The following is a 14,495-nucleotide window of genomic DNA, read 5'->3' on the forward strand; positions in this document are numbered from 1 at the left end:
CCAGGGAAGGAGGAGGCAACAGCTTCCTGCCTCCCTCTTTCTGTTGACTAGGAAGAAATCGGGGAAGACTCATGCCAGCAACTCCTCTCTGCTGTGTGAAGCGGTTGTGTCTGAGGAGGAAGCGGAGCGTAGGCAGCGTGAGGAGAAAATGGGAGGCGCGGAAAAGTGGGGCGACTGGACCGAGCCCGAACGAAGTGGTAAGCCCGTATTCGGGCTGCGGCGGGCCCAGGGACTGACTGTTCCTGCTGCACCCCTCCCCAAGGGCTTTCCTCTAGCCTTCTCCTTGGCTTCTCTATTTGCTATGTGCTGGAAGCGTTTTTGTGTAAGCGAGCATTCAATAACGCGAACGCCGCCTTCCCCCGCAAAAAAATAAAAATAAAATAAAATCTGGCGTAGTGCGACGCCACAGGCCGACCACCCCGGGACCAGTCTGGCACACAGGCAGCATGTGCTAGTCCCCAGGGGTGCACACATAAGATACCCCGAGGGGCCAGAACCAACCATGACTTGGTATGCAGGGGCCCAGGTAACTTTTCAGCACATTAATGATTACATTAAAATGAATTATTAAAAATATTAATGAAAGCAATTATTAGTTTCCCACAGCACGAGGTAAGAGGAAGCTCCTAACAAGAAACTCTTCCTCTTCCATGTCCCCTAGTCACTTTCACTACTTGCAAAGGTCAGTTTTGAAAGGGGGCAGACCCCAACCAGGTGTATGGGGCAAGGTGGCATTTTGCAAAATCCGCCCCCAGAATTTGGCTTCGGTTGACCTGTGCTAACCTGTCCAAACCTGTGGGGGAGGAAAACAGGAAGCTGCCTTATAGTGAGTGAGACCTTTGGTCCATCTAGCTCAGTATTGTCTGCACAGACTGGCAGCGGCTTCTCCAAGGTTTCATGCAGGAGTTTCTCAGCCCTCTCTCAGAGTTGCCAGGGAGGGAACTTGGAACTTTCTGCATGCCAGCAGGCAGATCCTCTCCCCAGAGCAGCCCCATCCCCTGGGGGGACTATCTTACAGTGCCCACATGTAGTCTCTCATTCAAATGCAAACCAGGGTGCACCCTGCATAGCAAAGGGGACAATTCATGCTTGCTACCACAAGACCAGCTTTCCTCCCTAGGAGAGGAGGCTTTCTAGGAGTCTCCAACTTTTTCTGGTCTGAAGCTGGTGATCTCCACCTTTTTTCCTCCTAGAGGGATGGCTAAGCCTTTTCTCCACTGGCCAGTTTCTTGCTTCCAGTTGGAGAAAAGGTTGGCAAGAAAATGGCCAGCAGAGAAAAGGTTAAGCCTATCCATCTAGGACAGGCCTGCACAACATATGGCTCGGGGCCGCATGTGGCCCACACCGCGAGGCCTTTTTTCCTGGCCCCCGGGGCTATTTCCCCTTCCTCCGCTGCTTAACACCCCCCCCCCCAAATTCCAGCCGCCATGCAGCCAAGGAGATGGCTGTGGAAGTGCAGGTGTTCTTACTTACCGCCCCCCCCCCCCCACGGCAGCAGCGGCGCACAGCAGCAGAAATCAGAGCGACACTCAGGCCTGCCATTTGGCCTGGCGTTGCTTCCCAACTGCGAGGCACGCCTGCTCAGTTAAGTCTCTTAACTGCACAGGCGTGCCTCTCAGTTGGAAAGCGACGCCGGGCCAAATGGCAGGCCTGAGTGTCGCTCTGAATTCTGTCGCTGTGCGCCGCCGCCAGGGGGGAGGGTAGGGAAGGACACCCGCAGCCATCTCCTCGGCCGCATGGCGGCTGGAATTGGGGGGGGGGTGTTAAGCAGCAGGGGGAGGAAGGGGAAATAGCCCCGGGGGCATCTCCTCAGCTGCACGGTGACTGGAATGGGGGGGGCGGCAATGAGGTAGGAGGCGGCAGTGGACAGTGGCCCCACAAGGGAGTCCAGTGGCGGGGGCGGGCAAAAATGGCAGGGACAGAGGGAGCCTGGCGGGGAGAGAAAGTGTTGCCGAGGGATGGGGAGGGAAAGCTGTTAGTGGCGGGAGGAGAATGGGGACCTCCGGAACAAGAGGGAATGGACTCTGTCTCACCAAGATTGCTCCATTCATTCTCTCTCTCTCTCTCTCTCTCTCCCCCACCCACCAAAGCGCCGGTGCGTGTGCTCCAAGACTGCTCCTCTCTCTCTCTCTCTCTCCAAGACTGCTCCACTCTCTCTCTCTCTCTCTCTCTCTCTCTCTCTCCAAGACTGCTCCATTCTCTCTCTCTCTCAAGCAAAGCCTCCTGCTGCATCCTTTCCATCTTTCTTTCCCCTTCTCCCTTCTTTTTCAAAATTATGAGAAGAGCTTCTCATATTTTTTCCCCTTAAAAGTGTTCCATGTTATGTGTGATGATTTGGCAGAGGTGGAAAGGAAGAACAATGCATTTTATTATGGATTTTGTAAAGATTGTATAATATTTATATTATTATAATGAATTTTAATTCAACTTATTTCATATTAATTTAATCAATCTTGACCTGCCAGAACATCAAAATTTAAATACTGATTAAATTCATTTTAATTCATTTTTAATTCATTTCACTTTAATTTGGTTGGTTGATTGATTAATATTAAGTGTTACTCTAATAATCAGCACCCTAAGAATTGACCTCGGCCCCCATGAACCAAGTCACGGTTGGTTTCGCCCGCCAGGTCATTTGAGTTGTGCCGGCCTGGTCTAGGATCTCCTAACTCCCGCTCGCAAGGCAGCGCCCAGCTGAACACAGATGCGTCTTGTGCCTCCTTAACTTCCATGCCGATGCAATTTGCTTTTACTCTTCTCACCATGTTAAAAAGAGATACCAAATCAAACCGGCGACAAACGGGATTCTTCCCCCCACTTTTTTCTGTCTATATGTGAAAAGAGTGGGGTGGGGAGAGTGTTGATCGATGTGTTCATGTGACTCAGAGCAGGGGGCTGCCGGGAAGGTATCATGTCCGCCACCAGCCGTTCAAATATTGCGTGAGGGTGTGAAGAGTTCCTTTGTAAAGGAAACAGCAGTTTTAGACGGAGCTGCGAGGCAGAACGTTTGTAGGATGGCAAAGCCTTTAATTTCTGTGTGCGAGGGTGCTGTAAACACAAGTGAGCTTTGATATTTTTCTCGGACTGGAGTTAGTAGGTAAATAATATTTTTTAAAAAATGGATTTGAAGAGGACTTAGCTGCCCTTCCGGGAAGCAAATGAGTGAAAAAGTCTGGAATTGCTAATCTAAGAAATGTTAAAGCTTCATTAATCAGCAATTTTGATGGCTTGCTAATACTTAATCTTGAAGACTAGGTTTTTTAACCATACCATACATGGCGAAAGAAAAATTAAGCTGTTGGTCTAAATGCAATATTTCAAACTGTTTGCAAACTGCAAATTTTGAATTGAAAAGCTGTTTCTATTATTATACTTGTGGCAGTTTATAGCTCCTGTGTGTCTGTTATTAAACAAAAATAATATTGTCTGTGTTAGAACTCAATATTCACATTGCACATAAGTGGAGAATAAGGAGAAGCAAATCAATTTGTGTATCATTTTTGAAAAGAAATAAGCTGCATATCAGAATGGTGTTTTGAAAAAAATAGTTTTGATTTTTTATGTAGTAAATCTGTTTTAAGCCTGGTATTTTGTACTTTAATCATTCCTGTAATTAAAACAGTGGAAAGGCTTTGTCTTTTTTTAAAAAAAGATTAATCTTCTGAAAGGTGTTTTAAATTAAGGGCTATACTATGTTCATCTTCTATTTTTGTCCCATTTATAGATTATACTATGTTCATCTTCTATTTTTGTCCCATTTATAGATTCTCCTGCTGAAGCTCTGCAAAAAAATGAGATATCCAGTCAGAATTAAAATCTTCTAATACTTTATTTCTATGGAAGAGAGTGAATTACATGTTTCAGGCTGCAAGCCTATGAACACTAACCTGGGAGTAAGACCCAGTAAGCCCTTACTTCTGAGTAAACATTCACAAGATTATACTGCACATCTTTTTTCTATTGAAGTCAGCAGAGCTCTTTTAAACAATGAAATCCATGAATATATGTAAATTTGGTCATTGTTCATTATGGGTAGCATCTAGTCAAATTGAAATTTGACTAGATGCTACCCATAATGAGCAATGACCAAATTTACATATATTCATGGATTTAATTGTTGCTCAGCCCTTAGCTACTAAAACTAAATAGTTTGGATATATAACACTTGACATCATCATTATTATTATTATTATTATTATTATTATTATTATTATTATTACAACACAAAAGTGTAAGAAACAAGTTTATCCAAAATATACAAAACAACTTTCTGTTGTTTATCATTTGGGCATAAGTTAGCCAGTTAAAGACTTCCCATTGTTTTCAGTAGGAATTGTTTGTTGTCCTGCTTTCCACTGCTTTCAACAAGGTAAATCTTACAACAGTCCTCATCACAATCCCCTCAGGCCCTCTACCGTACACTTTAAGATTGGTTTATGTTGACTATAAGCAAGTGAGTTCTAAAGGGGTGATGGTGACAATTGGAATAAGTACCGTCTTGAAACGATGTAGTGGATCAAAAGAAACATTTCCATCAGGATCCCCTTAGACACCTTCCCATGTACTGTAAACTTATGTATTAGTTGTACTCCTTTAACACTCATATGTACAGTCTAATAATTGAGTAGCTGCCATCTTGTTTCAAGATGGCAGATTTGAAAGATATCCATCAGGATCTCCTAGGACCCCCTGTGATGTAATGTAAACTTGTTTTGTATTAGATTGTAAATGCACAAGTGGCAGGCAGTGTTCTCTCTAACAGGGATTCCCAGATGTTGACTACAACTCCCAGAATCCCTAAGCAAAAGCCATTGCAGCTGGGGATTCTGGGAGTTGCAGTCAACAACATCAGGGAATCCCTCTTAGAGGGAACACTGGTAGCAGGAGGGACACAGACAGACATCTTGTAAGAAAGTAGGCTAAGAAGACCCAAGAGAAACACCAGCAAACAGCTAATGGAAAAAATTGCAATGCTGGGAAGAATAAGAACAATTGCTATTCCTCTTCTAAATGTAAGAGAACCACCACTTAAAAGCTGCTTCTTTGCCCAGGCAGTAGAGAAAGTTAAGCATGTGATATGTTCTGTTTTGCTAAATAAGTACATTTCAGAAACATTATTGCAAACTCACCCTGAATTCTGGAGACTACACTTCTTATCCAGGTAGTTTGAATGTGTGAATGTGCTTTGGAATTGTCTTCCATAAAATGGCTTTGTAAAGTAAGGCAAGTGATTCTGAAGGTTTCAGAAACAGTGTTTTTTGGTCCAAGTATTGATTGGACCAAATGCTAATCAGTGAAAGGACTGGGCAGATGTAATTTCTCAAATAATCTAGATCACTGTGCACTCTTCTCTCCCATGTGTGCAATACTGTATGCTGGGTTGCAGTAAAACTGTCTCTTTATTCTATCAACTTGACAGCAGAATTTCAAGTTTAATGCCTGTTTGAGACTGTAGTCTTGTAATTTAAAAGATACTGATAGTTATAAAAACTACTTCAGTCCATTTCCCCTAAGCATTGCCATGTTAAATGTACAATTTGTAACACTTGTGTTTTACAGAAAATTGAAAGAGGACAATTGCAACATGGAGAGAAAATTCCATGATGTCAAAACTGATCATAGGCAAAAGCTGATCCTTCCAATCTTGTTTCTTCTTCTGGCTGTGCTGCTTGTGAACTTGTTCCTCTGTCAATATCTCAGCAATGCCTATGTTCCCTATGGACACACCAATGTGGAACTCAATTTCTGTCCACACGGTTACTTCAGATTAGGAACTGTGAAGAATTGTTCACCATGGTTGTCTTGCAAGGCCATGAAAACTGAAGTCCGCAGACTGAAACGCATTGGTGAAGGGGCTGTAAAAAGGGTTGGTTAATCATAATGGATCTCAAAAATAATTAAGTTATTGTGTAAATCTACTAGTCATTCTTTTTTGACTGGCAAAACTCCATTCTTATCAGAAGGTGTATGCATATCTTTAGTTATACTTCAGAAGGAGTTCTCTTAAAGAACCTACTGACTTATAGTACTGTTTTATGTTTTCAGTGAATGTCTGAAAAATAGGGATGTGCCAAAAAATGATTTGGCTGTCTGAATCACAGGCAACTCCCTTTAAAATAAAGGGCTTACACAGCCCCTTTAAAGCAGAGGAGAGCAGGTCCATACCTCCTCCTCCTCCACTCACCACCATTGCTGCCATCCCAGTGCTCCCCCCGCCCCCAGCTAGGCCCATGTGCTGGCAGAGTATCTCCCAGTTGCCCTTGTATGGCGCTGCCATGCACGGGGCCTCTGCACATGCATGGCGGCCATATGCATTCCAGCCCTGCGCAAGGGCAGCTGAGAGATGCCTCACCAGCCTGCAGGCATAGCTGGGGAGAGCACCGGGATGGCGGCAATGTCAACATGTGGAGGAAGAGCAGGTACCGACCTGCTCTCCTCCACTTTAAATGGGCTGTGTAAGCCCTCCATTTTAAAGGGAGGTGCCCGCAGTTTGGACAGCTGAATCGTGTTTCAGCACATCCCTACTGAAAAATTGTGAACATTCACATATAAATGCTGACAATCTTGGATCAATTTTTAAATGTCCAGAAACAGATACCTTTTTGCCCATGTATTGGTGTTGTAGAATACCAAATAAGACTCACATCTAGGTGACTGTCAACATTCTTCTATGTGTGTTGTCTGTGTTTCCAGATGCTCACAGTATTCCGGTCCCCCCCCCCCGAGATTTGTCAATGTTCAACACATTTTGGCCATTCAGTGTTATATGACATACATAATTTATGTTGTGACATAGACGCTACATATCAACTAATATCAACATATCTACTAGTGGTTTTCTTTTTTAAAAATTGACCATTGCCAATTGTCAAAATCCATACTAACTTTTCATGTATGAGCCAGGTTTTTCCATTGTGCAAGGGGGCGAGGTGATTTTGGGCAATCTCCTGTTCCCTCTGCAACCACTGTGAATGTCAAAAATACGTTCCTGAGAGTTGGGGAACCCCTGGAGAGTTTTGGGAAGTACAGGCAGCTGCAGAGAGAACACGAGCTCACCAAAAAATCACTTCTCCCCCCACCCCACCCCCGCCATTGTATAGCAAAAATACTTGACACATCCATGGAACGTTAGTCTGGATGCCAGCTAGTGATGGGTGAGCTCCCTTCAACTCCACTAGAAAATAGATTGGTTTTTATGACCCCATATGTGAAGTTTGGAAACTCATGTTCCTGATTATTTTATTTATTTATTTATTGTTAAATTTATATACTGCCTTTAATTAAAAACAATCTCAAGGCGGTTTACAAAAGTTAAAAAACATACAATAAAAATGACAATTAAAAATATTATGCTAAAAATATGAAACAAATCTGATTTAAAATATATAAAATACAAACATAAAAAACTATAAGCGGGTAAAAACACACAGAAGCAGCAATAGAAACAATCATATAAAGGCCTGGATAAAAAACCAAGATTTAACAAGCTTTCTAAAAACTTTGATGGAGTCCGAGGAGCAAATGGCCACTGGGAGAGCATTCCAAAGTCTGGGAGCAGTAACAGAGAAGGCCTTGTCCCGTGTGCATGACAACCGAGCCTCCCTCATTGTCGGCACCTGGAGCAGAGCCCCCTCAGATGATCTTGTCAAGCGGGAAGCAAGCCTTGGGAGCAGGCGGTCCCTCAAGGGGCCTATTAGAATGGTCTGCCCGAAGAGGTTATTGGATCCAGTAAGATTCCAAGACTTGGAGGGATTCAGTATTGGCTTTGCTGGTGATCCTGTTGATGCCCTGGTTGAGAATTGGAACAACTTGCTCACTAGGGCAGTAGGCATGATTGCCCCCAAGTATTCCCTCCGACCTGCTTCAAAATTGGCCCTATTGGGGCTGAAGTGGCAAGGTAGGCAACTGGAGCGCAAGTGGAGAAAGACTCAACTTGAATCCAACAGACTACAACATAGAGCACATTTAAAGATCTATGCTCGGGCAATATGTACTGCAACAAAGTGTTTCTTTTCTGCCCATATTACCTCTGCGAGTTCACGCCCAGCGGAGTTGTTCAGGGTTGTGAGGGGACTAGTATCCGCCCCCCACCTCCTTGAACCAGTATTTGAAGTCATCAGTTACCTGCTGTGACATGTTTAAAGAGTTTTTCACAGATAAAATCTCTCAGATTCAGGCCAGTATAGATGGAGACTTCACAGTTAATTTGATATCTGAACTGGAGGTGTCCAGCAACTCTTATGCGATTCGATTGGATCGTTTTCAGTTTGTGACTCCCGAGGATGTGGACAAGCTGCTTGGAGCGGTGAGGCCTACCACTTGTTCTCTTGACCCTTGTCCAACATGGCTTGTTCTGTCTAGCAGTGAAGCTGTTGTAGACAGCCTGGTGGAAATCATAAATGCTTCTCTGAGGGAGGGCAGGATGCCTCCAAGCCTGCATTAGATCCCTCAGAGTTGAGCAATTATAGGCCTGTTTCCAACCTCCCATGGCTGGGCAAGGTAATTGAGAGGGTGGTGGCCTCTCAGCTCCAGGCGGTCTTGGAGGAAACTGATTATCTAGACCCATTTCAAACTGGTTTTTGGGTGGGCTATGGGGTGGAGACTGCCTTGGTTGACCTGATGGATGATCTCCAATTGGGAATTAACAGAGAAAGTGTGACTCTGTTGGTCCTTTTGGATCTCTCGGCAGCTTTCGATACTATCTACCATAGTATCCTTCCAGAATGTCTGAGAGTGTTGTGGGGTGGGAGGCACTGTTTTACAGTGGGCCTGCTCCTACCGCTCGGACACATTCCAGATGGTGTCGATTGGAGACTGTTACTCTTCGAGATCTGACCCAAAGTATGGCGTCCCTCAAGGCTCCGTACTTTCTCCAATTCTTTTTAACATCTACATGAAACCGCTGGGAGAAATCAGGGGATTTGGAGCTCGGTGTTACCAGTACGCTGATGACACCCTGATCTACTTCTCCATGCCAACTTCTTTAGGAGCTGGCATATCTTCTCTTAATGCCTGCCTGGAAGCAGTAATGGGCTGGATAAGGGAGAATAAACTGAAGCTGAATCCAGATAAGACGGAGGTACTCATTGTGTGGGGTCAGAACTCCAGAGACAATCTTGATCTACCTGTTCTAGATGGGGTCACACTTCCCCAAAAGGAACAGGTTTGTAGTCTGGGAATACTTCTGGATCCACACCTCTCCTTGATTTCTCAAGTTGAGGTGGTGGCCAGAGAGGTGCTTTCTATCAGTTTTGGCTGATACGCCAGTTGCGCCCATTTCTCGAGATAAATGACCTCAAACTGGTACATTTGTTGGTAACCTCCAGACTTGAGTTTTGTAATGCGCTCTACATGGGGCTGCCTTTGTACGTAGTCTGGAAACTCCATTTGGTTCAGAATGTGGCAGCCAGGCTGGTCTTTTGGTCATCTCAGAGAGACCACATTACTCCTCTGCTGGTGGAGCTTCACTGGCTGCCAATAGGTTTCTGGGCAAAATACAAAGTGCTAGTTATAACTTATAAAGCCCTAAACGGCTTAGGCCCTTATTTAAGAGAGCATCTTCTTCACTATGAGCCACACCACTCATTGAGGTCATCAGAGGAGGTCCATCTCCAGCTACCACCAACTCGTTTGGTGGCTACACAGAGACGGGCCTTCTCGGTCGCTACCCCGAGATTGTGGAATGCACTCCCTGCTGAGATACGATCCTCCCCATCTCCGGCAATTTTTAAAAAACACCTGGTAATAATTTAAAAACTATTAAAACACATATAAAAGTTAAAACAATGCAACAATTTTAAAAACAGCCATAAAATTAAAAACACAGTTTTAAAAAGCTGGGAAAGCTTGGGTGAAAAGATGGGTTTTCACCAGGGTGGATTTGATTTAAATCACGATTTAAATCACTAGCAGGGTGGATAAAAATAAAAAAAATCCGATTTAAATAAAAAAAAATCCGATTTTTTTTATTTAAAAAGGATTTTTTTGACTTAAATCGGATTTTTTTTATTTTTATCCACCCTGCTAGTGATTTAAATCGTGATTTAAATCGTGATTTAAATCAAATCCACCCTGGTTTTCACCATCTTTTCACCCAAGCTTTCCCAGCTTTTAAAAACTCTGTTTTTAATGTTATGGCTGTTCTTAAAATTGTTGCATTTTTTAAACTTTTATATGTGTTTTAATTGTTTTTATATTAACTGCCCAGAGACTAAAGTTTGGGTGGTATAGAAGTTTAATTAATTAATTAATTAATTAATTAATTAATTAATTATCCTGGGCCCAAACCATTAACGGCTTTAAAGGTCAAAACCAGCACCTTGAATTGGAGCCGGAAACTCACTGGTAACCAGTGCAGCTCTTTCAAAATAGGTGTGATATGATCACACCAGGCAGCTCCAGATAGAACCCTAGCTGCCACATTTTGCACTTGCTGCAGTTTCCAGATATTCTTCAAGGGCAGTCCCATGTAGAGCATGTAACAGTAATCCAGCCATGACGTGACTAAGGCATGGGTAACTGTGGCCATATCTGCCTTCTCGAGAAAGAGACGGCACGCTAGCTGAAGCCATGCAAAGGCACCCCTGGCCATTGCCTCCACCTGAGCCTCCAAAAACGAAACCAGGTCCAGTAATACCCCCAAGCTTGAAGGAGCAAGTAGATTGCTCCTTCAAGGGGAGTGCAACTCCATCTAGAACAGGTAGAATCACCTCATCCAGATTGGCTCTCCTACTGACCAACATTACCTCCGTCTTGTCTGGATTCAGTCTCAGTTTATTAGCCCACATCCAACTCATTGTGGTCTCCAGCCCCCAATTCAGGATATCCACTGCCTCCCTAGGATCAGGTGACAAGGAGAGATAGAGCTGAGTGTCATCTGCATATTGCTGACAACTCCGTCCAAGTCTCCGGATGACCTCACCAAGTGGCTTCATGTAGATGTTAAACAGCATGGGGGGCAAAACTGAACCCTGTGGGACCCCACAGGCCAATGGCCATGGAGCTGAGCAGTAGTCCACCTTCTAGACCCTCCCCCCAAGAAAGGATCGGAGCCACTGATGATGACAGTGGGATATGAATATGAAGAATATTTATATACCACTTTTCAACAAAAGTTCCCAAAGCGGTTTACATAGATATAAAGAAATAAATAAAATGGCTCCCTGTATCCAAAGGGCTCACAATCTAAAAAAGAAACATAAGACAGACACTAGCAACAGCCACTGGAGTGATGATGATGTGCTGGGGATGGATGGAGCAGTTGTTCTCCCCCTGCTAAATAAAGAGCATCAACACTTTCGAAAGTTGCCTCTTTGTTTAGCAGGGGATTACAGTGAACTCCTTTCCCTTTAGCCTGGTTTGGCCTAGTGGTGGCAGTGGAAACAAAATCTTGCTATAAGTTTCCCTCCCTCTAATATTCCAGTGTTGTTCATGCCAGTGAGATGAGGGACAGAAGGTTCTTCTAGCTCAGATTGCAGCTTGAAGAACTATTTAGGAAATGTTACCTGTTTCAGAATACAAGTGGGAATTTGAGTGTAAAATCTGAAATTCTGTGTAGACATAGTACTATACAATGAAAATATTGCTGGCTTTTTATTTGAAAGTTTTCCACATCAGCTTACCATGGTAACATGGTAAGGCCTAACTTTATAGTACTGTTGTAAGATTTGCTGAGAATTGTATGTGGAACATTTGAAAATTTCTATATAAATATCCTTGTTACTGTTCCCTCTGATTCCTGTTGGGGACAATTAAGTATTCTCTGAGGATCTTTCAGAATCCTCAGTCTGCATGCTTGTTAAATGCATTAGTTCCCCAAAACTGGAATAATAATAGAATGAGTGAAATTATTAGAAGTTAGTGGCTGCATTTTACATTGGAGGGGAAATAAAGTTAAATTTACCTCCTTGTTTTCAGGTCTTCCTTTCTGAGTGGAAGGAAAACAAAGTTGTCCTTTCCCAATTAACTTTGTTGGAGCTGCGAGAGGACTTTCTTCATGGGCTGAAGATGCTGAAATCTCTACAAAGCAAGCATGTGGTCAAACTTCTTGGGTTTTGTGAGGAGGAGTTTTCGATTCTTACGGAGTATCATCCTTTTGGCTCCCTGAAGAATCTGAATGAGGTATTAAATCTTCCAAAATATAAGAACTCTAACACATGGCATCAGAGATTCAGGCTGGCCATAGACTACGTGAGCATCATCCATTACCTGCACAACAGTCCCCTAGGTACTTTTGTTATGTGTGACTCTAATGACTTGGATAAAGTGCTTTCACAGTACTTGTTGACAACCGACTTCCGTGTTATTGTGAATGACTTGGATGCTTTGCCTCTTGTTAACAGAAGTGTTGGTGAATTGATCAAGTGTGGCCCTCGGGAGCTGCAGGGTGAGTTTGTTGCTCCTGAACAGCTTTGGCCTTACCCAAAAGAAATACCATTTGAAGACAGCCTCATGCCTCCATATGATGAAAGGACGGATATATGGAAAATCCCAGATATTTCCAACTTCCTCTTGGGAGATGTTGATGGGAGCGATCTTGTCAGGTTTCACCTGTTTGACATCCATGTGGCATGCAAGAAGAGCCCAACTGAAAGACCTTCTGCTCAGCTGGTTTTGGACACATACAAGAAAGTATTAGGATTGCTTGTCAAGGAAACAGTCATACCAAGGACAAGGGACATGTTATAAATAAATAATTGATGTTTGGGCACTATAACTGGGGTTGGATGTATTTAGCATTCCTGTGGCTTGAAGCACTGAATAGGGTTGGTCACCTGCTCTGAAAAGCACACCGAGCTTGTTGAAACTCTGAAATGATTTCTTAAAGATGTTGCCCTCCTCCTGTGACAGATTGTAGAGAGAGTAGGCGAAAAGTAGCATATGCTCTGCTAGAAAAGTTGCAGACTTCCAAAAGAATATGTCTTCCTAAATCATCTTGGCACAGACTTGCTAAAAGGATGCATGCAACTAAAGTATGTGATAAGAGATGTGGTTCAAATGGTTCTTTTTATCATACTACTACTACGAATATTTATATACCACTCCTCAACCAAAAGTTCACAAACTAGTTTACATAAAAAAATAAATAGTACATAAATAAGATGGTCCCCTGTAGCCAAAGGGCTCACAGTCTTTTAAAATATAATAAGGCAGATACCAGCAACAGCCACTGGAGGGATGCTGTGCATCGTGTTACATTATTGCATACTGTGTCCTCCTTTTGTAGCATTTTTTAAAATCATGATTTCTACTAATCCCAGAATTGTTGCCTCCTGGAACCTAATTCCCTCCACTCTGAAAGTGAAGAAAGTTCAAACACAGTTGCACTAAGTGCTCTTTCTTGTTATCCATACATGTTGGTATGTGTTGAGTATGCAGCAGAATCTGAAACTGTATCTGTATTTGATACAGGGATGACTGCAGTTTCCGGATTATATACAAAGGCAGCCCTATGTAGAAGAGTGCATTGCAAGTTGTCAAGCCTGGAGGTTACCAGCATGTGCACTATTGTCTTAAGGCCACTCACTTCCATAAAAGGGTGCAGTTAGCGACCCAGCCGAAGCTGATAGAAAGCACTCCTGGCCACCACCTCCACCTGAGTATCGGAGAACGGGTTGGATCCAGAAGTACTCCAGAACTGTAAACCTGTTCCTTCTGGAGCAGGAGGCAGTGATGGGCCAGCCTGCCCAGTGGGAGCAGGAAGTGGTGGCGGACCAGCCTGGCCTGGCTGGTGGGAGGAGGTGGCCACTGCCAGGAGGTGGCCACTGCAGGAGGAGGTGGCGGGCCAGCTTTCCTGCTGGCCTGCCCGCCAGAAAGCGTGGGGAGGAGGACGCTGAGAAGTGGGCGGGAGGAGAAGAAGCGGGCCGGCCTGCCAGCCAGAAAGCACCGGGGGGTCAGGGGAGAAGCAGGCCGGGTGGGGAGAGAAAAAGGCAGTGGCAGTGGGTGGATGGGTGGGTCGGCCGGAGGAGCAGATGCTCTGCGCCAAGACGAGCTAGTTTTAAACTATTTTAACTGTTAATGTTTTAATTGTTGTGTTTTTAGATTGTGAACTGCCCAGGGACATTAAAATGTGTCAAATAAATAAATTACATACAGTCGTCTTATTTTCAAGTAGACATGCATAGGGTTGAGCTGTTAGTGTGGTCTTATGCTTCACTTTTTCAGTGTCCTTAGACACCAAGATACCAATTACCACTGCTGCAGGAGAGCTGCCTTTCTATGGGTTTATCATATACTGCTGTAACATTTAAAAGCTTCATTCAGTTATTGCTTAACTGAAATGCGTTAAGGTGATAATCAGATGGTAGGAACCTGCACATTTGGCCTTGTCCATCTAGTGGCAGGCCTCTAAATGTTGTAACAGAACAATAGGCTGAACCTATGCGTAAGTGGCTGCCACGCCACTGCTATAACATCTAAAGGGCACCTTGGTCTAACTCTGGCCTGCAAAATTTCTTGATGTATCCTCTGAAAAAACTAGATGGCAGCAGAAA

The 14,495-nt window shown here is 43.8% G+C and overlaps 2 protein-coding genes across 12 annotated transcripts in view; one reads left to right on the forward strand and one right to left on the reverse strand.

Annotated features, from left to right (window-relative positions):
- The window catches only part of HGSNAT (heparan-alpha-glucosaminide N-acetyltransferase), a 58,621-nt gene extending 55,837 nt beyond the window's left edge, over nt 1-2,784 (reverse strand). Inside the window, exon 1 of the mRNA XM_053258763.1 lies at nt 2,766-2,784. The gene's annotated coding sequence lies outside the window, so the exon portion shown is untranslated. The remainder of the gene's footprint in view (nt 1-2,765) is intronic.
- Nucleotides 58-14,096, forward strand: POMK (protein O-mannose kinase). Of its 11 annotated transcripts, none has more exons than XM_053258768.1 (4): nt 59-197; nt 3,768-3,906; nt 5,563-5,869; nt 11,920-14,096. In XM_053258768.1, exons 3-4 carry the CDS (start codon nt 5,588-5,590, stop codon nt 12,688-12,690), a joined length of 1,053 nt encoding a protein of 350 aa, XP_053114743.1. In that variant the 5' UTR covers nt 59-197; nt 3,768-3,906; nt 5,563-5,587; the 3' UTR covers nt 12,691-14,096. The 11 variants fall into 11 exon arrangements, with proteins under 11 accessions (XP_053114740.1, XP_053114743.1, XP_053114746.1 ...); XM_053258771.1 differs by lacking the exon at nt 59-197 and adding an exon at nt 1,654-1,700; XM_053258773.1 differs by lacking the exon at nt 59-197 and adding an exon at nt 1,811-1,849.
- The last annotated feature ends 399 nt before the right edge of the window (nt 14,097-14,495 follow it).

The sequence above is a fragment of the Hemicordylus capensis genome, chromosome 6 (assembly GCF_027244095.1).
Source record: "Hemicordylus capensis ecotype Gifberg chromosome 6, rHemCap1.1.pri, whole genome shotgun sequence".
NCBI classification, from domain to species: domain Eukaryota; kingdom Metazoa; phylum Chordata; class Lepidosauria; order Squamata; family Cordylidae; genus Hemicordylus; species Hemicordylus capensis.

Coding starts and splice junctions, on each gene's coding strand:
- POMK (XM_053258765.1), top strand. CDS start 5,588: ATGGAGAGAAAATTCCATGATGTCAAAACTGATCATAGGCAAAAGCTG. Junction 5,870..11,919: donor GTGAAGGGGCTGTAAAAAGG/GTTGGTTAATCA, acceptor CCTTGTTTTCAG/GTCTTCCTTTCTGAGTGGAA.